General features: G+C 29.7%; 3 protein-coding genes and 1 non-coding gene across 4 annotated transcripts; 2 read left to right on the top strand and 2 right to left on the bottom strand.

Annotated features, from left to right (window-relative positions):
- Positions 1-5,276: 5,276 nt before the first annotated feature.
- Positions 5,277-12,528, top strand: LOC11421616 ((E,E)-geranyllinalool synthase). Its single transcript, XM_003593454.3, has 12 exons — positions 5,277-5,637; positions 5,851-6,046; positions 6,141-6,361; positions 6,483-6,606; positions 7,849-7,952; positions 8,071-8,279; positions 10,094-10,209; positions 10,534-10,632; positions 10,737-10,952; positions 11,483-11,618; positions 11,733-11,978; positions 12,056-12,528. The coding sequence occupies exons 1-12, from the start codon at positions 5,331-5,333 to the stop codon at positions 12,500-12,502; spliced, it is 2,421 nt and encodes an 806-aa protein (XP_003593502.1). The 5' UTR covers positions 5,277-5,330; the 3' UTR covers positions 12,503-12,528.
- On the top strand, positions 7,317-7,435 carry LOC112419662 (5S ribosomal RNA). Its single transcript, XR_003009786.1, has one exon. It is a non-coding gene; the product is annotated as a 5S ribosomal RNA (ribosomal RNA).
- A 355-nt stretch (positions 12,529-12,883) lies between the features above and the next one.
- LOC11425154 (serine carboxypeptidase-like 32) lies at positions 12,884-17,547 on the bottom strand. The gene is made up of 10 exons (XM_003593453.3): positions 16,878-17,547; positions 15,230-15,337; positions 14,966-15,061; positions 14,752-14,844; positions 14,590-14,672; positions 14,017-14,310; positions 13,791-13,921; positions 13,494-13,589; positions 13,269-13,374; positions 12,884-13,166 (listed from the first exon to the last, which is right to left on the bottom strand). Exons 1-10 carry the CDS (start codon positions 17,164-17,166, stop codon positions 13,020-13,022), a joined length of 1,443 nt encoding a protein of 480 aa, XP_003593501.2. The 5' UTR covers positions 17,167-17,547; the 3' UTR covers positions 12,884-13,019.
- Positions 17,548-20,199: 2,652 nt separating this feature from the next.
- Positions 20,200-23,491, bottom strand: LOC11433100 (serine carboxypeptidase-like 31). Its single transcript, XM_003593452.3, has 10 exons — positions 23,222-23,491; positions 22,805-22,912; positions 22,537-22,632; positions 22,342-22,434; positions 22,164-22,246; positions 21,752-22,039; positions 21,247-21,377; positions 21,053-21,148; positions 20,705-20,810; positions 20,200-20,540 (listed from the first exon to the last, which is right to left on the bottom strand). Exons 1-10 carry the CDS (start codon positions 23,478-23,480, stop codon positions 20,394-20,396), a joined length of 1,407 nt encoding a protein of 468 aa, XP_003593500.1. The 5' UTR covers positions 23,481-23,491; the 3' UTR covers positions 20,200-20,393.
- Positions 23,492-23,815: the final 324 nt, after the last annotated feature.

Raw genomic sequence — 23,815 nt, 5'->3', positions numbered from 1 at the left:
AAATGGTTCTTTAAAAAAAAAAAAAACTTGAAAATGGTTTTTTTTTTTTGCCAAATTAATTTGCTTCCAATGGAATTTGAACCTATACCTAAGGTTTTAAAGACCTTTCCTTTATCCTATCTATTAGGCAATGCACGCTTTTTGGTTTTTCTTTTACTTTTCACAATAAATTCGTGAAAAATGAAAGAGATCAAGGAGAGATAACATATTTTGTGTAGAAAATAAAAGGTTATTTTGATATCTTAGGTAGATTGAGACAAAAAGTTGTCATGTACGATTTTATAATTAGTCTCTTATCCCTCATTTTGTCAAGTGATCCTACGAACCGTTTTTAAATCAAACACGCTACAATTAAAAAATTGTGTTGTCCAATCCCGTATTTTTTAGGAAATCAAAAACATCTATGATGTCCATTTCTTAATACTAGTTGTATTTTTGTTGATTGAGCAATTTCTTTCATACTTAATGCTTTTTTTTAATTGATCATATTGAGTTTAAAATTATTCACACAATTGAGAAATTGGTTATTGAGTTAGAATATGAAGTGGTTTGTCATATTTATTATGAGCCTACGGACAAGACGGAGTCAATATCCTTTTCATTTATAAATTTCTCCATTTGTTCTATTTAGAGAGATAAAGACACATAAAAAGTAAAAAATAATTAATGATGGTGGGACCCACCACTTATTTTTTGTGTCTATCTCTCTCCAAATTACAACAAATGGAAAAATTTATAAATGGAGAGGATCTTGACCCGGACAAGACTTCATTAAAAATGAAATTATTGTACTAAATGCTTAGTTGAGTTATGATGACCTATGAAATTAGAGATCTGTAGTTTACTTTAAATGAACTTTAATTGAAAGAAATGAGATTAATTAGGTCAATTATGTGAGTTTGAACTTCAATTGCATGAATTTATTCTGCATTGAAGTTAGGTTTGTTTGTATAAAAAGAGAAACAAAGAGAATTCAATATTTTCTATAAGAAAATTCTGAAAATATTGTGCTTATAGTCAATTTATTTCAATCAACTATATTTTGAAATATTCATAGAATCTATAAAAAATAAAAATAAAAATAAAAACTTTAAAATGGATCATACCTGACATCAACTTCTTGCTTGCAAATGGAATTTGTGCTTCTTCTATAAATTTTGTCGCATGTAATATGTAGTCATTTAAAACAGATATGTGCGATAATTTCTCATCATACTATTACTAACCCAAAGTCAAGTCATCCAGCCCTGATTAACAAGCCGTGTGGTGTGGGGAGTATGCTGGCAGGGCATTACCAACCAACTGCTTGGAAGATACCTACATCTTTCCTAGTAATAGTCCTACCCTTGTATAAATATGGACACATATCAAGTCTACATAGACTTCAACTTTATGGATTGGAAAAAAAATACGTACCCTTGACCATAGTCCATATATAGCATAATAGGATATTCTTTTTGTTCTTTAAACAAAAAAAAAATCTTTTTGCTAATACAAGGAAAAAGGATGTTAAATTGTTTAACAATTTTTCGACTGTTTTGATCATGGACTCCACCTATAAAACCAACATGTACAGGATGTTATTGTTTGAGATAGTTGGGTTCATTTATGTGACTCATTCTAACACATTTATGTCTTTGTGTTCGCTCAAACTGTGACTATCCAAATTGTCAGCAGAGATTTAATGTCATTTTATGCATTTTTAAGTTTCTTTATGTATTGTTGTGCAATATATTGTCAAAAACTTGTAATTCTCCACTTTTGTTGAATTTCAATCATCCACGTATTGTTAATGTAATGTCAAACTGATGTAATGTTATTGAGTTATGAATGATTATGTAATTATGTTACTTATGAGTGACTGTTGTCGAATTTATTGTATGAAGCCCGAATATGTAGTACGAGTGCGGGTACGGTACGATACGGGTATGTGGATACGCGAAAATATTAAAATTCAGGATATGATACAACTAAGATATGTAAAGAAAATATTTATGCTAAAATTTATATGCATGTAAAATACTTGGAAAAAAAAAAAAGCATTGATTACTTTTCAATACTATATAATCATAAAAGTCCCAATTTACAAAAAATAACACATGATCAAAATAAAATTGTGAAGTTTTCGTATAAATCATATCCAATTTTCATTCATATGTTAGGATATCAACAAATGTATGAATAAAAGAACTCAAAACAAAGTTTGTTTAATGTTGATTGATCGAATCTCTTCTCCCTCGTTACTTTCATCTACCAAAAACATAATTTTTAACTGGTTAATCGAAAAACAATTATAATGATTCATATCTTAAATTGAATCATATACATTTCCATTAAATTTTCACAACATAGTCTCACTTTTTGACTCTTCATTTTTTTTTTTCAAGATACGTCTTTGTGAAATATCTTATAAGTATAAGTGTATCTGTCGAGTTTTTTTTTTTTTATAAATATCCGATAAAATATATAGTTTAAATTAAAATAATTAACTTTGACACTCTATGGGTACGTATTTGTGAGTATATGCAGAGTATCGATATCTGATACGAATACGTCTTCGTTTTGGAGTATTCGAGTTTCATATGTTGCGTTAGTTATGGTATTGTGGTTCTAAGTTATAGGTGTCTATACATATCAATTTCCACTGTCTACCTAACTTACAAAAACGAAAGTTAACTACCACTAGTGATAGAGCGACAATTAACTGCAGAATTGATCAAAGCGTCTCTACGGGAGAGCAAATTTTAAATTGAAAGAGCAATTTTCTTGTTGATAACCTTAAAAATTGTTGGGGCTATTGGCAGTGGCGTTGCCAGGACCCTAGGTTAGGGGGTTCGAACTTTTGAATTTTAATAAATAATTATAATTATCTTATACCTATATGTAAAAGAAAAAAAATTTCATTTTTACCGTTCATTTAAACTATTTTATCCTTTTTATATTATTATTTAAAATATTGTAGGAACCAACCCTGCTAAAATATAAACGATATCTTCTATTTTGTACAATTCAATAGAAAATGACGAACACACTAAAAAAACTATTTTAATCTTATTGATATCTATATAATTAAGCGCGATAGAAAAAGGGATTGACGAACACACTGGTGTCCGTCATTCCTATAGTGTGTTTGTGTCTATATATATATATATATATATATATATGAGATTTGCTAGAATACATCCACTAGTTTTTATGTGGGAGTGTTTTAGCAAGTTATAATAGTGTCACAAAAAATTTGGTTAAAAGTAATTGATAGCTAGAATTGAATCCGTAGAATTAATTTTGGTTAAAAATAATTGTCACAAAAATAATTTATGTTTTGACAATTTTATGTAAAAGTAAGTTGAAACATAAATTTGTGTGTGAAAATCAATTATAGAATCAAAAGCTGCAATTCCCAACTTCAAGTAAAATCAATTATGAAGACAAGATCATTTCTACTCAACAACAACAAAAAATGTCAGAATCAATTATACACCTTAAAAAAAATCAATTTTGATCCTTTAGAACTGAAAAAAGAAAAACTAAATAATCTACAAATTATATATTAATTTGCATGATTTTGGCTCCGCTGCCAAGTTTGTGATTATATGCCTCGCCGCAATGGGTTCCATTCCTTATAAAGCCATTTTATGTAAATTTTTAAGTATTCCATCCTTGTAATATGCTACCATCATATAAAATCTATGTTGAGTTAGACTTTATAGTTTTTATGTAGATTTAATTTAAGAGAAGAAACAGAGTTGGTGCAATAGTCAATAATAAGGTGCAAGAGTTAATTTTGAGGAGGTTCAAAATAACAAAACATTAAAAAATTGGTATAGATTGCAAGAGTTGAGGGTATGCATGTGCATCCCCTGAGTACAACGTGGCTCCGCCACGGGCTATTGGGCCTATTAACTATAACCCACTTTTCCTTAAAAAGAAAAAAGAAAAAAACTTTACCCCACTTTGTTGTCGAAATTTTCATAGAAACGCAAGAAACATTGTGTGCGTTTTCTTTAAGGAAAGAGATATTTGTGGTTACATATTCAATTTCTAATTTAATTCGGACGACGATATCTCTCAATCCTTGATCCCAATACGACGACCAATTTCATTTCGAAGGCAAATTCTATTTTGTCCACGAAATTATTATATTTTTTTTGCACGGAATTATTAAAAATTGATTTGACAAGAAACAACATAGTACAAGGTTCTTTAAAAAAAAAAAAAATAGTACAAGGTATGTTTCTTCCAAAAAAAAAATTACAAGGTATATACGCAGATTTTTTATTACGAATTCTGTTTTAGTTCTTTGATTAAAGACCGTCGGGAAATACTTATGTTCAGAACTAAATTTTCATTGGAGTTTGTTAGATAAAAGTTATATAAAATTTGATATCCACCAGCTTTCAAAAAAAAAAATTGATGGATTTTTTTTTTTATATCCACCACTTTAAGCCAAATATAAATAATAATTGTTAGTAATCATATCAACAAACACCTTCAAATCATCAATAATTAGGTAAGAAAAACTCATTTTTTAAGCCATGTCAAGCCTTAGATATAGCTCTCTCATTTGAATGAACAATTTAGTTAACTTTCTAAATCCTATAGATGATAAATTATCTTTATTAGAATATTGTATAAATTATTAGTATATTGTATATTATTTAGAGATAATTGAGGACCAAGTTAAAGATATTTGATATCTAAGATAATTGAGGCCCAAAACAACATCATTATATAAATACACATTAGACCATAATGAAATAGACATGAGACAGTGTTATTAAAAAAATATAATTTTTGTATTATATTTGTTATATAATTGTTTTCATTGAAAATGATAAATATAGTTTGCTAAGTTAATTATATTTGAAATTCACATATATCTATATTTATAATTTTAATTCATATCATAAATTTTATATAAAATATTGCTTGGAATTTACACAATTTTTTTTTATATATAATTTGAGAGGAGAGTCTATAATATGAAAAGGGTTCATAGTTCACTTGTTAAAATGAACTTCACTAATCTATCATTATGTCTTGTCTATTTTCTCGGACAATAAATTGAGCAAAACAAATAAAGCAAAAAGGACTAATTATGTGTTGGACTCATCAAATTCAAATTATATTTGCGGGGCCACAGTATAAACCAATCATACATATTATGTGTGAACACTTTCTGCTGTATAATATTGATTGACCAATGCCAACGTACAACACACAGACGAAAAAACTCATGCAAACAAACATTATAAATACATGTCATAATAATTAAAGATTAGCAAGCAAAACTTTATTTTTGTATATCCAACCTTGCTTAAATATTTCCTATGGAACTTCCCTTATCATGCATTGAGCGTAGGGTTCGAAAGATAAAGAAAAATATATTCTCATCGAATTTTGATCTCTATAATTTTGTATTCCCTTCTACTTACGATACTGCATGGTTAGCAATGATACCTCATTCAAAATATCCTTCACAACCTATGTTCAATAATTATTTAGATTGGTTGCTCAACAATCAGAAACCTCAAGGGTATTGGGGAGAGAGTGACACAATTGAATGCCTTCCACCAACAATTGTTTCAATGGTTGCACTCATAAAGTGGAACACTGGCAAATCAATGGTAGATAAAGGTGAGTTCAATGTTTTTCTAATACAAGAAGTTTCGACGTATTTGTATGGCAACAAAAATAAATATACAGTGTTTAGGCATAAAGAAAGTCTTTTATGGTCAGAACCCTAAATAAAAAATATTTCGACACACTCATATAATATGCAATATTTATACCAACTGAGCTAAGCTCACTTTTTTTTATTAACATGGTTATGATTTATTGAATTTGTAGGACGTTCATTTATACATGCAAATGCTGATAAGCTGCTGAATGAAGTGAAAGACGATTGCCCTCGTTGGTTAGCTATTGTTCTTCCTGCTATGATTGAACTTGCTGATGAAATCATGGGTTTAGATGTGCTCTTCACAAAGTCATCAAGGGACACCATGTCCTACATTGCTAACCGTCGGAAAAGTTTTCTTAACAAGTATATATACTTATACTTTATTTTATTTTTTTGAGGGAAAGTATACTTACATTTATTTAATGCATTACATAAAACAATTTCATTGCATGTGTAGGGAGGAAGTTGTTGGGGATTTTGATTGGTACCCTCCATTAATGTCATACCTTGAAGCTTTGCCTCCATCATATGTTAATGAAAAAGATATATGTAAGAATTTGAGTGCAGATGGTTCATTGTTCCAATCTCCCTCTGCCACTGCAAAAGCATTCATGGCTTATGGAACTCAAGAATGCCTCGACTATTTACAATCCTTGGCACAAAGATGCCCAAAAGCAGGTTTTCATATATAAAAGCATATTATATATATATATATATATATCTTATTAAGATGTAAATCAAAATGTTCAAAAGTAGGTATTCTTCTTGTTGGTTAATTGATACTTTCTATATCCTGCAGTTCCACAAGCATATCCAATGGACGAAGATCATATTAAACTCTGCATTGCTAACCAACTACAGAAGTTTGGATTGGGAGAGTACTTTGTGGGAGAGATTGAAGTATTTTTGGCACAAGTTTATAGGTAAAACCCATGTCAACATGAGAATCTATTCTATACAAATGAAATTTAATTAGGGCCAAATAGCAAGTGCAATTGGATCATCTATAACAACAGCTGCATTTGGTACACCGGCTGAACAATCATTAGATATGTGCAAATCTAACTATATCGACTTGTTTACATATCAAACGATTTTTCAGTGGATGTACCTGTAGAATAGTTAAACTAAGGTTTGAAATTAGAATGCTAACGCACAATTTTGTAGTTTATTGTCAGGTTTAGATCTTTTATACCTTTTGCATGATGTTGTGGATTGAAAAATCGTTAGATTTGAATCTGAAACCAAAATTGCCTAGAAGTTAAAAATTAAACTACTATTGTGTTTGGTCTAGCTTTTGCAGTGATAGACATGTGTTTACCATCCACCTTGTTGTGAATTTGTGAAGCTAAAAAATCTCAGATTCAAGTAGATGTGCATCTACTACCATTCCTATCGTAGAAACAAATTGTGCTACATCAAATACGAAACTCTAAAAAATCAAATGCACGACTTTTGATTAATATATTTCTATAAGGAATTTCTTAACATATGCCCTTGAGGGCTTAAGTTAACATTTGCCTTTTTAATTATATAAAATTCATTATTTTACTAAAAATAATAAGAATCCACCTTGGATCCCTTTTTGGGACATCCATCCAACCCAACCCCACATAACTCGACATGACACACAAGGTGCGGTCATACCAGCGCTAATGCACCGGATCCCATCAGAACTCCGCAGTTAAGCGTGCTTGGACGAGAGTAGTACTAGGATGGGTGACCTCCTAGGAAGTCCTTGTGTTGCACCTCTTTTTATCTTAGCCGACCCCATTTAATGGGATTAGGCTTGGTTGTTGTTGTATGATTTGCTACACATGAGTCAAATGAGGGTACAAAAATTGAAGAGTGTCTGTCAATATTTACTTTAACTCTTAAATTTAAATATTTAAAACTATTTCACTCAAACTTGGATATCTTCACATTGCATTTTTTAACTCGTTTTTATGTGTGCATCTAAAATAAATTTTAATCATCACATAATGGTTTAACTTTGTATACTCAATTTATTTCCTGTTGTTTTTATTTTATTTCAAAAGCACAGGTACATAATAAATAAACTTAGTAGTTTGAAATAAAATTACCTCTAAAAAAGTTTGATATCAAATTACATCTGTAAATAATAAAATTGCAGCTGTTTATTGATTGTATTGAATTAATTGTAGGAAATATAATAAGGAGCAAAATTCAAATATGAATGCTTTGCAGCTTCAGAAAGATAGTCTGGCATTTGAGCTCCTTAGGACACATGGATTTAAAGTATCACCATGTATGATCTTAATTTTATTGGTGCTATTATTTATTATTATGGTGATATTGTTGCCATTGAAAAAGTTTATACAATAATAGTTTAGTAGCTTACTAGAAAAAAATTGATGTACATGCAGTACGGTTTTGTTGGTTTCTAAATGATGATGAAATTCGAGCTGAAATTGAGAAAGATTATAAGCAATTCACAAGTGCAATGCTTCACGTGTTTAGAGCCTCAAACCTAATGTTCAGTGGAGAATATGAACTTGAGGAAGCTAGAACTTTTTCTAGGAAGCTACTTGAGAAGATCGTTTCAACAAGAAAAGGATGCTTAGAACTACGACAGGTCAAATTTTCTAAACTAAATTTCGTGCATGTGTGATGCATGTTCATGTAACACATGATGCCAATAATTTTATTGCGAACTTTTTATTAACTTTTTAATTATGTTTTTGTTAATATCTTTGCATATAACTTTTATATAATTTTCTTTCAAAAAAAAACTTTTATATAATTCGATTTAAAATTTAATGATTTAATGCTTTTATGGACCATTTTTTGTAAACTTTATAATATCAAATAAAACGCATAAGAAAATATATTAAGCTAACGAATCAAGGTTGACCCAATTTATGAGGATTCAAACCATATTCCTGAAAGATTATGAAATTAAATAGGTAAATTATATATAGATATTAGAGTAAATAAATAACTAACTATATATTTTATAATATAAAAAATAATTATGATAGGTTTTTTTTAAGGAAATAATGATAGGTTAAAGTAGTCAACTATATATTTTCACCAGAAAAGAAAAAAAATATATAGTCAATTATACATCATCTTTGCAGATGTACATATTTTTGTCTGTATAACAAATATTAATTATATTTTCTTATTCATTATTATGTTTTTCTTTTGACAAAATCAAAACTTTAAATCGTTTTCTTACAACCAATAAAGTTCGAATCTTAATTGATGATAAATGTATGGAAAGAGAAAGAAAGAAAAAACTTTTTTTGCAAAGAAAAAAAAAATCGTTTTCTTACCCCATTTTTTTATATTTTATTCTGACCAACATTATATCGGCTAGACTATTTGGTTTTTTGGATTGACCAACGACTTGGGCCAGTCCCCTGATTTTTTTTTAGTTGAATCTATTCTATGTTTTTCAACTATGGTTTAATTGTATTTTATTTTTAGCCCCGAATTAATAAGTTTAGTTGTGTTTTTCATGTAATTTTTTAAAATTTATCGTGACTCTCTAATTCAATAGACACTTTTTCTAACGAGTCATGATAAATAGATTTAGTTATTATAATTATAAATGATAAAAAATACAAATAATTTTTAATTATTAACTTAAAGATTTGGTGCAACAGTACATTGAAATGTTTTAAGTGTACCATAGAATTTGCCAAGATATAGAGCGAATTCTCATGAAGTGCATGTGTTGGGTTAAATAGAAAAACAGTTTCTTTAATTTAAATCCTCGATTTGGTTGAAAACATGCTTGTAGTGGTGCTAAGTTACTCGACCCTATCATGATGGCTCCATGAAACTTAGCATTTCCCTTTTCTAACATCTCATTTAAGAAACTTTTACTATTATTATTAGGTTAATACATAATAATTAACGAAAAGAGAAAAAAAAAATCAAAACATCAGGAAACCTTAGAGCGTGTTTGGATGGGGAAATGTTTTGAGGGAATTCAACGTACTTTGAGGTGAATTCAAACAATAGAATTTACCTTAAAGTAGTTGAATTCCCTCAAAACATTCCCCCATCCAAACACACTTTTAGGGTTCTCAACAAATAAACGAAAAAGGGTTGTCAATATAAGTTTTTCACCCTCTGGTATTGTAACTTTTTCATAAAAAATTTCATATTACATTTACTTAATTAGACTTCATAGTTATCCTAAATTTTCGCTAAAGTTGTGAAGACTTATATGTTTTAAGGAGATAATGTTTGTAGAATGATTAAGATTACTTGTATTCCCAGTTAATAAAATCTTTTTTCTTTTTGCCAATTAAAAGATAACATCATTTATAATATTTTTAATAGAAGATTTATTATTCCTTCATAATCTATGCCTTTAGCAATGATATATCGAGAAATAAAAGTTTAATTTAAAGATTTTCATGATTTGCATTTCAGATAGAGCACGAGTTAAGTTTTCCATGGTTTGCTCGCATGGATCATTTAGAACACAGAATGTGGATAGAAGAAAGAGAAGTCAATGCTCTATGGAAAGGAAAGATGTCATATAATAGGTATACACATGGTGCATATATGAATTTTAAATTTTTAATTGCATATATGCAGGCAATATTCACGTATCCAACACATTGATGGCTACCAAAATCAAACAATACAAACAATTCACGTATCCAATACATTCACGTTTCTATTGAAAGAATGTGATATCTAAACTGTTCAATTTTGATTCAAGGTCACTTATGTACCAATTACATGAATGCATGCGATTTTGAATGAATGCAATTCAAATCCGTGCATAGTGCATACTCAAAGTTCCTTCAACTATACTACATTTCATTTTTTTTATTAACAAGGGTAAGCCAAATCTTTATTTGTAGGGTATCATGTCTTTATAAGGATGAGTTGCTACAACTTGCAACCCTAAACTTTGAGTTTAAGCAATTGATGTACAAAAATGAGCTGAAGGAACTAAATAGGTATGATACAATTTCCAATATATTTTTTTTTTACCATATTAAGAAATTAAGTTACTATTTTCGAAACTTGAAAATACCTATTTGACTCTTGGTGGATTATGTAGGTGGGCTGAAAAATGCGGCATTAGTAATATGGGGTTTGGAAGAGAAAAAACCACTTATTGTTACTTTGCTGTTGCTGCTGTCACAACCCTACCTCATGACTCTTACATACGGATGCTTGTAGCTAAAAGTGCAATTATAATCACAGTTGCAGATGATTTCTTCGACGAAATCGGGTCTCTCAATGAACTAGAAATTCTCACAGATGCTATTCAAAGGTACGGCATTTCTTTCTATAAAACACGAACACATACATGATACACCGAACAGGTCAACTCCACTAATAATTTGAAAAATCAAAGTAAATATAATCACATGTATGATGTATCATTGTCACATTGGTGTTGACACATGGCATGCATTGAACACGCATTCATTTGAAATTTCGGTGATACGTGCCTGTTTTCTATATCTCTCTTTTGCACGTACACATTCATAAATTGTGTTTCGAGTAATTTGTTTCCATCTTATTAGATTTTTTTATGATATATATGTGTTTACGAAAATAACTAACATATTCATAAATTATTTTCAACTTATTTCAATTAGTTTCTCGCAATAATTTATAAAAACAACTTAGAACAAAAAATAGTTTAACCACACTTTCTCTTTGATAATAGAAATAATGAAAATTACTTAATTAAGTTGTTTAGTCAAACACACAAATTAAATAGTCTAAAAACTCAAGATGTGGTTCTTCAAAATGTTAAATCTCTTTCATGTAAGCTCATTCTTTTTGAAATAATAGATGGGATGCCATAGGCCTAAGCAGCCACAGCAAAGTAATATTTGATGCACTTGATGATCTTGTGAGTGAAGCTACTATAAAATATCTCCAACAAGAAGGAACATATGATGATATCTCTGGCAGCTTAAAAGATCTAGTATGAATTACCAAAGTTATCTAACTATCTCTATCTATATAGTTTTCAAAATATTTTAATGAAAAACATTATAGCAAAGCAATAACATTGTAAATTGTGTTTCATTTTGTGAAGTGGTATGAAGTTTTCCTTTCATGGTTCATAGAGGCAACCTGGAGTAGAAATGGACACAAACCATCCATTGATGCTTACTTAAAAACAGGCATGACTTCAATTGGGTCACATATCATGGTACTTTCATCCTCATGTTTTCTGAAACCAAGCTTACCAACCAAGAAACTGAGGCTAACACCATATGAAAACATAACAAAACTACTAATGGTCATTTGCCGTTTATTAAACGACGTGGAGAGTTATCAGGTAAATTAGTTAATTGTAGTATTGGTGCTCCATTTTCACTTGCTCATATTATTTTAACTTGGTATGTGGTTCTGCAGAAGGAAAAGGAAGAAGGGAAATTGAATTCTGTTTTGGTCAACTTGATAGACAACCCTGAATTTGATATTGAAGATTCAATTGCTTTTGTGAGAAAAATGGTCGAGAAAAAGAAGAAAGAGTTTCTTGAACTTGTTCTAACTGATGGATTATGTGATTTGCCTAAGCCTAGCAAACAACTTCATCTGTCATGCTTGAAAGTTTTTCAGATGTTTTTCAACTCCAAAAACAGATTTGACTCCAATACAGAATTGGTGGAGGATATAAACAAAGCAATATATCTTCCTTTGAATAGAACTACGAAGTGTCTTTCATCTCAAGCATTCCCAAAGAAGAAACATATTGTAGCAAATCTTAATGTAAATTTCCCATTCAAACATAATAGTAGGATAAATTTCACCGGAATGAGGTTCGTGACACCCAAAGTCCGGCTTGGATACATAATTTAAGTCAAATAAAAGAAGAGGGAATGATATAAGATAAATGTGGAAATATGTTTCTACGTAGATTTAATTGTAAACATTATACAAGATAAGATACTTACTACTATTAAACTCGCCTTCTTTATCTTTTGCTTTGTAGTTTTTTTTGTCCTCTCTTCAATTCTCTTTCTTTGTTTATGTATTGTGATAAGAGGTTAACGTTTGGGATTCAAATGTTTATGGATTATGTTTGTCTATAGGTTGTGAAATAGTAGGATTGTTATTGATATGGTGGATGTGTAAGAAAATAATGTTCCAAAACATGTAGTATAATATTAGCTATACATCAAGATTCAAGAGTCACTTGATAAATAAATCCAGCTTTTAAAAAAATTGACCAATCGCCTGTATATAAACACGTACTTGATTTCATATCAAAAGAATTTAGAATTACTTCCCTATATCGGTAGAAACTTAGGCAAAAAAAAAAAATTCACATTTTTAAGATCATTTTTTTCTCATCCCAAAAGTAGAATCTTGATTTTCATCTTATAGAAGGTAGTGATTGTCCCGCAAGAAATGAGGAAAAAAATACAAGTGAATTGCTTGGTTTAAAAGTAGGCACATCATGGCCAGCTCCTCGAAATGTAGCAAATGTAAGCCCTTTATATTCTTGATACCACCCACTAACCTGTTAGTTAAATAACACAAAAGTTCATTAAAAATATGAATAACAATGCCAAAATTTGATTTGTTCTCAGAAAACCTATTGAATTTATGATATCTTAATTACCTGCTTTTCATTGTACCATGGACTCCATGGCTTGGTGATTGGCAAACCAAGAAGATTTATGCTGTATCTTGTTGACAATACTGGCACTCTACCATCTGTGTCTCCACTGAACCATTCAATGATAAAAAAGATGAACAAAAATATATGAGAAAATGTCACAGGCACCACATGCATGCATGGTCTTGAATAGTACTATTTGATTGAATGAATGAATTAATTAATTACCTGTAAAGCCAAATTCTAAGTCCTGTTGGAATAAGCTTCTTGTAAATTGGAATAATAGAACGCTTTGATTGTGCCCAGTCGTGAAATATGTCATCACTGTTTTTCATTAACCATTAATATAGACAAATGAAAACCACATGCTCTAAGATTTGGTTCCTCTAAAGTGATTTGTTACACTCTAAAACAAGTGTGCTCAAAGTGTTCACTTTAGAGAAGTCGGATCCAACATTCTATTATACCACTTCTAATTAACATCATAAACAAACAAATAAGTGTTAGGAAAGTCAAAATATTTACTTGCAAATACTCCAATTCTTGAGATTGTGACCATCACTGGCATGGAGAGCCTTCTGAACATCTGGTCTGTTATAAAATATTTTAGCATAGTCATCTAGACATGGATCATAACCACCCATTACCTTTGGTATCTAGTTTAACAAATGCACAAGGTAGTGTTACAAGTTTTTAAGCCTAAAAACACTTAAAGAGAGACTCTGATAAAAATAAAATTTTCTAATCTCACCATGTCTTTGTTTGATGAACGCTTCATAACCTTTTGCATTGGTTTTGAAATCCCCTTGTTGGCTAAGCAAGTAGGGGTGTAGAGACTGTAGATATCAATTTCATTGTACTGCTTGAACATTTCATCTAATCCTTTATTACATACATCATCCTTACTCAATATATCTTCACTGCTTTTAAATTCACAATTTGTTTTAAGTAATTTGTGAGTTTCATCAGATATCACTGCATGGCTCCAAGCATAATCAATCATACCCCACCAATCCTCAGCATAAGAAGTTTCAGGGTTTCCCACCTGCCCCAAAATATAATTACAATTTTTATATTTTAAGGTTATATTTGCACTCTGACCTTTATTTAACACTTAAAAGTTAGATACTCGTACTTAGGGTTTACAATATTTACACACATTGCGCACCGTACTACCACCACCTGATCTAGCCCAAGTGGTCGGTGCGCAGTACTACCACCACCTGATTTAGCCCAAGTGATCGGTGCGCATTGTGTGTAAATATTGTAAACCCTGAGTACGAGTTTGATTCTTATTCATAAAAGAAAATATTTATGACCATACCAAAATTCCCTTGAGATCAATATGTAGGGAAGGGTCTTTATTCCTATCAAGGATAACTTCAGCCAATTGTGGTACAAAATGTCCTGAAAATCATGCTTCATGATCAATTCAAAGGACTTAAAATTACATGTTAGATGATTATTCTGATGGTGATTTCAATACCTCCATAGCTCTCTCCTCCTATGTACAATGCCCTTGTTCTATATGAAGGAAACTTGAGGAACCACTTATGTAGGAAAGTGTAAGTATCATTAGCTGTTTCATAAATTTATGTGAGTATTTTGTATCAGCAAGGAAAAATAGAAAATGTAGCATATATTTTAGGGAAAATGTAACATTTTAATATGCATGAAAGATTTTAGATTAAGTAAAATACCTGTGAAATCATCTCCCAATTGTTTGTATTCACTGGTTGTATTTGAGTAGGAAAATCCAACTCCAACAGGAGATTCAAGGAATAACAGGTTGGCTTCTGCATTGTCACATTCCACATACAAACATATATAAAATTCTAAGTATTAACAAAAGTAACAATGGAGTGACAAAAAATGATCGATTTTAAAATAGAATGACTGACTATTCTAGTGAGTTTGATAAAATAGATAAATTAAAAGTAAAATTAAACCAATATTATATTTACCTCTATTCCATGAGAAGTTATTAAATTTAAGTCCTTTGCCATCAGTGTCCACTAAAAATGGGCCAATCTCTTGTGTTGCTCCATATCCAACAGATGAGCATCCAGGACCTGTAACAAAAAAGCACATTGTTACCTTATTAGTAGAGAACGTATATCAGAGAAATAAAAGAAAGAAAAAAAAAACTTGATCAAATAAATGAAATCAACATAGTTGTTAATTGATTTTTGAGTGAATCACCAAATTTATTCTTTGCAATTGTAGGAAATTGTTAACTTGTTTTTAAACTATGTTTAAAATTCTCTTTTAATTTTAAAATTCTCATCACATAAATCTTTGTCAAATAGTTTCATTGAATAAATTGATTTGATCCCTTCGAAATTATACGACAAAATTAATTTGATTCAAAAGACATTCCAAATATTAACAATTTTAAATAGGCTTAAAGGCGAATTTTGGTTTACCTTCATTTTGTATTCATGAGAAAAAAAGACATATAGTTTGGTGATAAAATGAATCTCATAAAGCTATCACATGTGTATATCTCTCTCGTAGACAATAAATAGAGTAAGGTTAATGATAGTTGACACGACAAAATAAGTGCATGACTCATAGCACGACATATTTAAAACCGTTGGATGATTGTTTGTTGTTTTATACCATTGTTTTCTCTCCGCCTTATTTTTTTTTTCTATTGGCTTGATTTTTGAGTTGTCTATCTTCGTCCATCAACATGTCAAGCTATTTAGCACTCCCTATAGAGGAAAGTAAACAGAGCAAAGCCAAATAAAGGTAGACCTTAAGGTTCAAATAACACTTTTATTTACATATTAGTCTCATCATTTTAAATCTAAAAATACAATCTCAATTTTTTTAATTATTGAAATTTTCCTCACCATTAAATTTGGGTTTTTTTTTTCTTCTAAAGTGTCAATTTGAATTATGAGATGGCAAGTCGGAGGCCGATGTGACAATACATAAATGTAAATGTAATAATATTACTATTATCATCATCATCATCATCATTATTATTATTATATATTTTTTAATCCAATGATATTTTATATAAGGCTTAATTGCACTTTTGGCCCCCTATCTTTTCAAAAATTACGATTTTGGCCCCTTAACTAATTAAAATACAAAACAACCCCCTGTGTATTGGATCTTTGGCATTTTTGGCCCCCAATGCCACTTTTGTCGACCCCCTATCTTTCCACTTTGGGGGCCAAAACTGTCAAAGATCCAATACATATAGAGTCAAAACAAGACATCTCTATGGTTGACCAAACAAAACTTGTCTTTTAAAATAACGATGCATCGTGTTGACCTAGAATGAAATAAAGTGTTATTTAAAATTTAAAACCTACGAAATAAAACAAACAAAAAGTAAAACCCCAAAAAATTCGTTTTCCCTGAAACATGCATTGATGCATCATTTTATTGAACATATATGAAGAAAAAAAGTCCAAATTTTTTTTTTTTTAGGGAAAGTCCAAAAGTTCAATTGTGAAAAATATTTTGAAATTTTTAAGACTATAATTTAAGATTTAAAATTTGAGGATTAAAATCATGAATCAACGAAAAAAAATAGCCAAATGCATGCATTTAAGAAAGTAATATGTATATTTTCACAAAGCAAAATCACTTTACCTCCATTAAGCCATAAAAGCAATGGTTTCTCCTCAGGTTTTGTCACGGCCTCAAAAAACCAATAAAAGAGTGATCTTCCATTGGTTTCATTGACAATGACATAACCAGCATAGTGTTTGAAATCTGCTTGAGGCTGGCCTGGTAAGTTAGTCACAAGATCACCCTTATCACCAATGCTCAAATTTCTTCCACCAAGCAATTTCTTATCTCTAGAAGAAACAATAGTATTCATACATAAAAACAATACTATCAAAGCCAATGTGTAGAAACATGGCATGTTATGATCCATATATACGGAATGCACACAATGCAATAACAAAGTTTTAGATTTCTTTTACTTGTTTATGGAACTTGAGTAATAGACAAAGTGAACTACATTGCCTATATATATACTTATAAATGTTCTAATGTGTATTCGATCCTTCAAAGAACATTAATTAGATATATCCAGATTCGTTATGTTTTCTATTTTATTTAGATAAACTTTTATGAAAATCAGATACTGACTTAATTTACATTTTTCCTACATTGAGTTCACAGTCAAATCTTCTCCTCACCGCCAAATAGGAAAATTAATTATCATTAATTCAAATCTTCTCCTCACCGCCAAATAGGAAAATTAATTATCATTAATAGTGGTGGTTACACACATTCAAGGTTTTACAAAGAGCATCTTCCGCGTATATATATATATATATATATATATATATATATATATATATATATATAAACACTTTTTTAAATTACTAGATGTATTTATTTATTTTTTTCTAAATATATCTCTTAATTAATATTATTAACTTGTCTTCAAATATAAAAAAAAATAAAAAATAAAAAATTTAATACACGTATAAACAAATGACAATTTGCTAATATTAACATGCAAAATATACACATTGATTGCAGCAACATCTTTTCTTAAGAAATGTGAAAAATACAAAGGAGGCTTGTATATAGGAACTTAAAATATAATAGTTTAAATGTATTAATTTAATATGCCTTTCATATATTTATTTTTTTGAAGAAGCTATGCCTTTCATATATTATTTTTAAATTTATAAATTGACTAATGTTTTATTTAAAATTTATTTTATTTCCGTTTTTAGACTTTATAAAAAAATTAAACAAAACCTTTAAAAAAAAGTTGATTTGTGACAACATTTTTTTTTAAAACGTAACGTACTATTTTTTTGGGTAAACGTAACATTTATTTTTTTTTATAAAGGAAAACGTAACATTTATTTTTTGTAAACATCAACATATATTTTGTAACAAAAAAAAATAGTTCAAGTGAAATCCGAACTTTAATTAAAAGTAACATGTTTTCTTAAACGCAGTTATTTATTAAAAGGAGTAAAAATGGATTTTAGTTAAAGTGATAAGGGTGAAAATGAAATAAAAGATGATAAGCTATAAGCTCAAATATTATTTGAAATAACGTCTGAAAAATAAGTTATAAATTTATTGTAAAAAAAAATGTTATCAAACGGAATTTTTTTTATCAAATGAGCTTATAAGCTATCCACTATAAGATATAAGCTATCTTTTTGGTCTTGCCAAACAGAGCCTTTATTAGCTACTCCCATGGAAGAAGAAATAAGAGAGATTACTATTGAGATACAAGACTTATACAAGCATTGTAACTCTCGTCGCATTCTTTATTCAACTTTTTCATCATTGATCCATAGATCCATAACTTTTTTCATCATATTTCAAATGAAAAATTAATGCATGAATTCAATGTTGAAAATTGAATGGTTTTTTAAAAGTTGTTGGGTTGCATAGAATGAGTGTTTATTAAACATTAAAATTAAAAATGAAGTGAATATGTGATATTTACGCAGAAAAGCCACTTAAGTTTCTTCTTGATAAGAGCACAATTGAAGATGCTTTAAGAAAAGTTTTAAAAATACGCATTTCATATTGAAAATTGTACATGAATAAAGGAAAATGTTAACTAGTGACCTCGGACATTGGTTAAGGATAGCCACTTAAGCTTCTTCTTGACAAGAGCACAATTGAAGATGCTTTAAGAAAAGTTCTAAAATACGCATTTCATATTGAAAATTGTACATGAATAAAGAAAAATGTTAACTAGTGACCTCGGACATTGGTTAAGGACACTAAAAAAGAAAATTATATGTAATAGTAATTGCATTGAAAATTGTATAATTAATCCATAAAAAGTCAAAAAAAATTCCTTTTTTAGTAACAACTTCTTTTTTTGGTATCCTTAACCAGTGTCACAAGGGCACCGGTTAGCATGACTCATAAATGATAAATACTAGCATACCATTTGTTGGTGTAACGATAGACATTTCATATTAAAAACTGTGTATTCTATTTTTCAGAGTTTAAAACTAGGATTTTCAAGACATAATTATCATTTGTGGATTTTGTAACATATATTCTTAGTTCATAAGTTAGCAAAACTAAAATTTTGGATTTTGTAACATATGTTCTTAGTTCACAAGTTAGCAAAGCTAAGATTTTCAAGACATAATTATCATTTGTGGATTTTGTAACATATGTTCTTATAAGTTAGCATGATCCATAGATATGTATATAAATAAAGAGCAATAATAGATTTCGTACCTATATTAAGTGTATGTACGGTTGATGAGCTCAACTCAATAATAATCGGTTGAGCTTGAAACTCAACTTAAGTTCGATACAAATTTTTATTAGCTCAATTTAAACTCATTTAAAGTTCATGAACAACTCAATTCAACACATTTGTTTGAATTGCATAATTCAAAAATCAACTTTTTTCATAAAAAAAAAAAAAAAAAAACATCTTTAAAAATCTTTGACCTTTTAATTTTCTTTCAAAAAAGTCGATATTGAGTTAGAATAAAAGTTTTCCACAAACATACTTCCTTCATAATGAAATATAATCAAATAGAGTAGTTGAAAAGCAAACAGTTGTGGTTAAAAATTTAGTCTATATGCATCAACTTTTCAACTACCTTATTTGTTTATATTTGGAAGTAAATTGTTTAATTGATAGATACAAATACAAAATTCATAGCTGGATAAATATATAAAATTATAAACATGGCTAACTACAATACAAACACCTCAAACCCAAATTAGAAGCAAAAAGCAGCAAATTTCTACAACTATAACCGAAAATATCCTCAAGTACTCATAGGGGTGCATTTAGTATAAGAGGTAAGCCTCTTACAATGTGATAAACTAATGTTTGAATATCAACACATCTCTAATAGAATTATTTTAATAAAGGGAATCTATACGAAGAAAAAAGAAAGAAAGAAAGAAAGAAGAAAAAAAACATACGGGTGTAGATTCCATTAGAAGATAAAATAAAATTAGATTTTGCATTTAATCAATTTGAAATAGTGATACTCTTTTATTTATATCATCATATATCATATGATATATTTGTATATGCTAGCTTAACATTATGATAAGATAGTACTACCACGTAATTGCAAAACTTAACAGCCAAAATCACATATTATTTTTTAAAAATAAAAATCACATTCTTTTATTTTATCTAGTTGAAGGTGGTGATTCTCCAAGAAGAAAGGTGGTGAAGAATTTAAGTGAATTGCTTGGTTTAAAACAGGGCACTGCATGACCAGCTCCTCTAAATGTAGCAAACGTAAGTCCTTCATATTCTTGATACCATCCACTTACCTATTCCAACACAAAAAAAAAAAACAAAAAAATTAAATGAATCATCATACCAAATGCATCATCTATATGTCATACTTAGGAATATGATCTTTTAATGTAAATTCATAATTTTTTAATTCATGATTTATTATAAATAAAAAAATAATTCATGATTTTTTTTTTACCTCTTTTTCATGGTACCAAGGACTCCATTGTTTGGTAATAGGCAAATCAAGAATGCTTAAGCTGTATCTGGTTGATAGCACTGGCACTCTACCATCAGTGTCTCCACTGAACAATCAAGTTTGAAGAAATAAAAATCATGAAGAAAAAAATATGGTTTATAAGGTCCTTAATTAAATCTATAGAAAAAGTTCAAATTGAACAATATTATTAGCTTTGGCACTCATTTTGAATTACTAGATAAATTTATTATTATTTTTTAAATATCCTCTTTATTAACAATACTAATTTGTTTTTGAAGATGAAAATTCAGAAATTTACGATGCTCGCGCACATTTATAATTGGTTACCTGTAAAGCCAAATTCTAAGTCCGGCTGAAATAAGCTTCTTGTAAATTGGGATAACAGATTGTTTTGTTTGTTTCCATCCGGTAAATATGTCGTTGCTGTTTTTAATTAACAGATAAAATGTCAATTTAGATTAAGGGTAATCAAAATCATGTAGATATTAGTACAAAAAAGTGAAAAATAGGACAATATATACTTGCAAATACTCCAATTCCTTAGACTATGACCATCACTGGCATGAAGGGCTTTCTGAACATCTGGTTTGTTGTAAAAAGCTTTAGCATAGTCATCCAAACATGGATCATAACCACCCATGATCCTTGGTATCTAGTCAACCAAATCCACAAAGAAGTGTTAGCTCAATTTATATACACAATTGAAAACATATAGTGAAACGACATATACATACACACGCGCACACGTGTGTGTATATATCATTCTAAAAAAAGTTTCCTCACGTGGCGGAATTTCACAATTCTAAATTGGTTTAATAATTTTCAATCTATCACTCTAAAAGAGTCTTTTTCAAATGACATTGTGTGAAATTTCACGCGTCCCCCTCATGAAATATTTACGAGTTTTGTCAAAGAGAATTCAAAACAAATTGTTTATAAGTTTACTTGGCCAAAAAGTAACATATTATTGTTTGAAGTTTCTCAATTTCAAAGCACACTTCCACTGATATTGTTTTGATTACTCACCATTAAAGATGAGTGCTTCATCACCATTTTCATCGATTGATCGTTAGATCGCGCTGTACTAGCAAAGCAGACTGAGGTATAGAGGCTGTAAATATCAATTTCATTGTACTGTTTAAGCACTTCATCCACACCATGAGTACATTCTTCATTTTTCCATGGATCACTACAGTTAAAGTCACAACTTCTTCTGATTGTTTTATAGGTTTCATCAGATATCACTGCATGACTCCAAGCATAATCGACCATTCCTAACCAATCTTCAGCATAAGAAGTTTCAGGGTTTCCCAGCTGCCCAAAAAAATAAAACCATTATTATTTTGTGCTCACTCATATTTATATTAAACTAAGATTCTTTATACTTTGATTTTTATCTAGAACTTTAAGCTAGATTTTAAATCTTGTAGGAACATACCAAAATGCCCTTGAGATCAATATGAAGGGAAGGGTCATTGTTTCTATCAATGATGAGTTCAGCAAGCTCTGGTACATACTTTCCTGCACAACATGTTTTAAGATCTATTTTATCATCAAGAAGCAAATGCGATACTCGGAGTTTAAAATACCAGACACCCTAACTTTGATTCCAATACCTGCATAGCTCTCTCCGGCTATGTAAAATGCTCTTGTTCTATATGATGGATACTTGAGAAACCAATTGTGCAGAAATGTGTAAGCATCATTAGCTGTTTCAAATAGTCAAGAGAACACAATTAAAAATAACTATAGACTTATTTTGTAACATTTGATGATCATAGTGAAAAAAACAGATATTATCAATTTAGAACCTGCGAAGTCATCTCCTAGTTGTGCATATTCACTGGTTGTATTTGAATAAGAAAATCCAACTCCAACAGGAGATTCCAAGAATAACATGTTTGCTTCTGCATGATATTACATTTCACATTTATAAAAAAAAAAAAAAAAAAAATACTAAGCATCAATTAACAATTCTATGTAGGGAAATTTTTTTACATTTCCATGAAAAACAGTAAGATGGATTGTGCCACAAAGTATACTAATGTATGTTATGTTTGTGGTCCTCAATCCTCATACCTTTGTTCCATGAGAAGTTGTTAAATTTGAGACCCTTGCCATCAGTGTCCACTAAAAATGGACCAATCTCTTGTGTTGCTCCATATCCAACAGATGAGCATCCAGGACCTGTAAGTAACAAAAAAGAACATTGTCACCTAGACAAATAATATATTTTATTATGTGTATCATACAGGACCTGCTAGTTTTCGGAGACGTTAGCACAATTGACCGAACTTTGTATTCATATGTGTTTATTTATCTGTCTTCTTTAGAGCCGAATTTGCTATTTTAACATTTCTCAAATAGGTTGTAAACATACAAAATAACATCACACTCTTCCCCACCAATTAAGAAAAAAAATTAAAGTAAAATGAGTTCAATAAACTTTTTGTTCACAAATTTGTTATTTACATTCATACCAAAGCATGACCTTACCTCCATTAAGCCATAAAACCAATGGTTTGTCTTCAGGCTTAGTAATGGCCTCAAAAAACCAGTAAAACAATGCTCTTCCATTGGTTTCATTAACTGTGACATATCCAGCATAGTGCTGGAAATAAACAGGAGGCTGGCCAGGTAAGTTAGTCACAAGATCATCATTATCACCATAGCTTAATTTCCTATCTTTAGAAGAAACAATAGGATTCACATGTAAAAACAACACTATCAAAGCCAATGTGTAGAAACTTGTCATATTATCCAAAGTTTTACTTGATGGACAAAGAGAAATACTACATACCTATTTATACTAATCTAGGACTACTATTTAATGGTCCATCATAGGGTAAAAATTAATGAAAAAGCAGATAGGATTAGAGAGTCCTACCTGGCAACATCTTTATCTCTTCTTGACTTGCTTTATGTGATATGATGTCTCTCATTTAGGTAGTTTCTAGAGAAGTCATATTCATGCCTGGAACATGGAATTAACAAGAATGAGTGGAACCTCCAATTGGGATAATTATATGTGTGGTTGGTTACACATGAATAAAATTATGGTTGGATTAAGATTATCCGTTACAATTGTTG

Source organism: Medicago truncatula, chromosome 2, assembly GCF_003473485.1.
Source record: "Medicago truncatula cultivar Jemalong A17 chromosome 2, MtrunA17r5.0-ANR, whole genome shotgun sequence".
Taxonomy (NCBI): domain Eukaryota; kingdom Viridiplantae; phylum Streptophyta; class Magnoliopsida; order Fabales; family Fabaceae; genus Medicago; species Medicago truncatula.
The sequence above is the reverse complement of the archived record's forward strand: the minus strand, read 5'-3'. Positions and strand labels throughout refer to the sequence as shown.

What these genes read in the sequence shown, in the direction of transcription:
- LOC11421616 (XM_003593454.3), top strand. Translation starts at nt 5,331, where the DNA reads ATGGAACTTCCCTTATCATGCATTGAGCGTAGGGTTCGAAAGATAAAG. An exon ending in CAAATCAATGGTAGATAAAG is followed by an intron (nt 5,638 to 5,850) that starts GTGAGTTCAATG and finishes TTGAATTTGTAG; the next exon opens with GACGTTCATTTATACATGCA. An exon ending in TTTTTGGCACAAGTTTATAG is followed by an intron (nt 6,607 to 7,848) that starts GTAAAACCCATG and finishes AATTAATTGTAG; the next exon opens with GAAATATAATAAGGAGCAAA.
- LOC11425154 (XM_003593453.3), bottom strand. Translation starts at nt 17,166, where the DNA reads ATGGATCATAACATGCCATGTTTCTACACATTGGCTTTGATAGTATTG. An exon ending in TTGATCTCAAGGGAATTTTG is followed by an intron (nt 14,311 to 14,589) that starts GTATGGTCATAA and finishes ATTTTGGGGCAG; the next exon opens with GTGGGAAACCCTGAAACTTC. An exon ending in AAGAATTGGAGTATTTGCAA is followed by an intron (nt 13,590 to 13,790) that starts GTAAATATTTTG and finishes AATGAAAAACAG; the next exon opens with TGATGACATATTTCACGACT.
- LOC11433100 (XM_003593452.3), bottom strand. Translation starts at nt 23,480, where the DNA reads ATGACAAGTTTCTACACATTGGCTTTGATAGTGTTGTTTTTACATGTG. An exon ending in AGGAATTGGAGTATTTGCAA is followed by an intron (nt 21,149 to 21,246) that starts GTATATATTGTC and finishes AATTAAAAACAG; the next exon opens with CAACGACATATTTACCGGAT. An exon ending in CTTGGTACCATGAAAAAGAG is followed by an intron (nt 20,541 to 20,704) that starts GTAAAAAAAAAA and finishes GTGTTGGAATAG; the next exon opens with GTAAGTGGATGGTATCAAGA.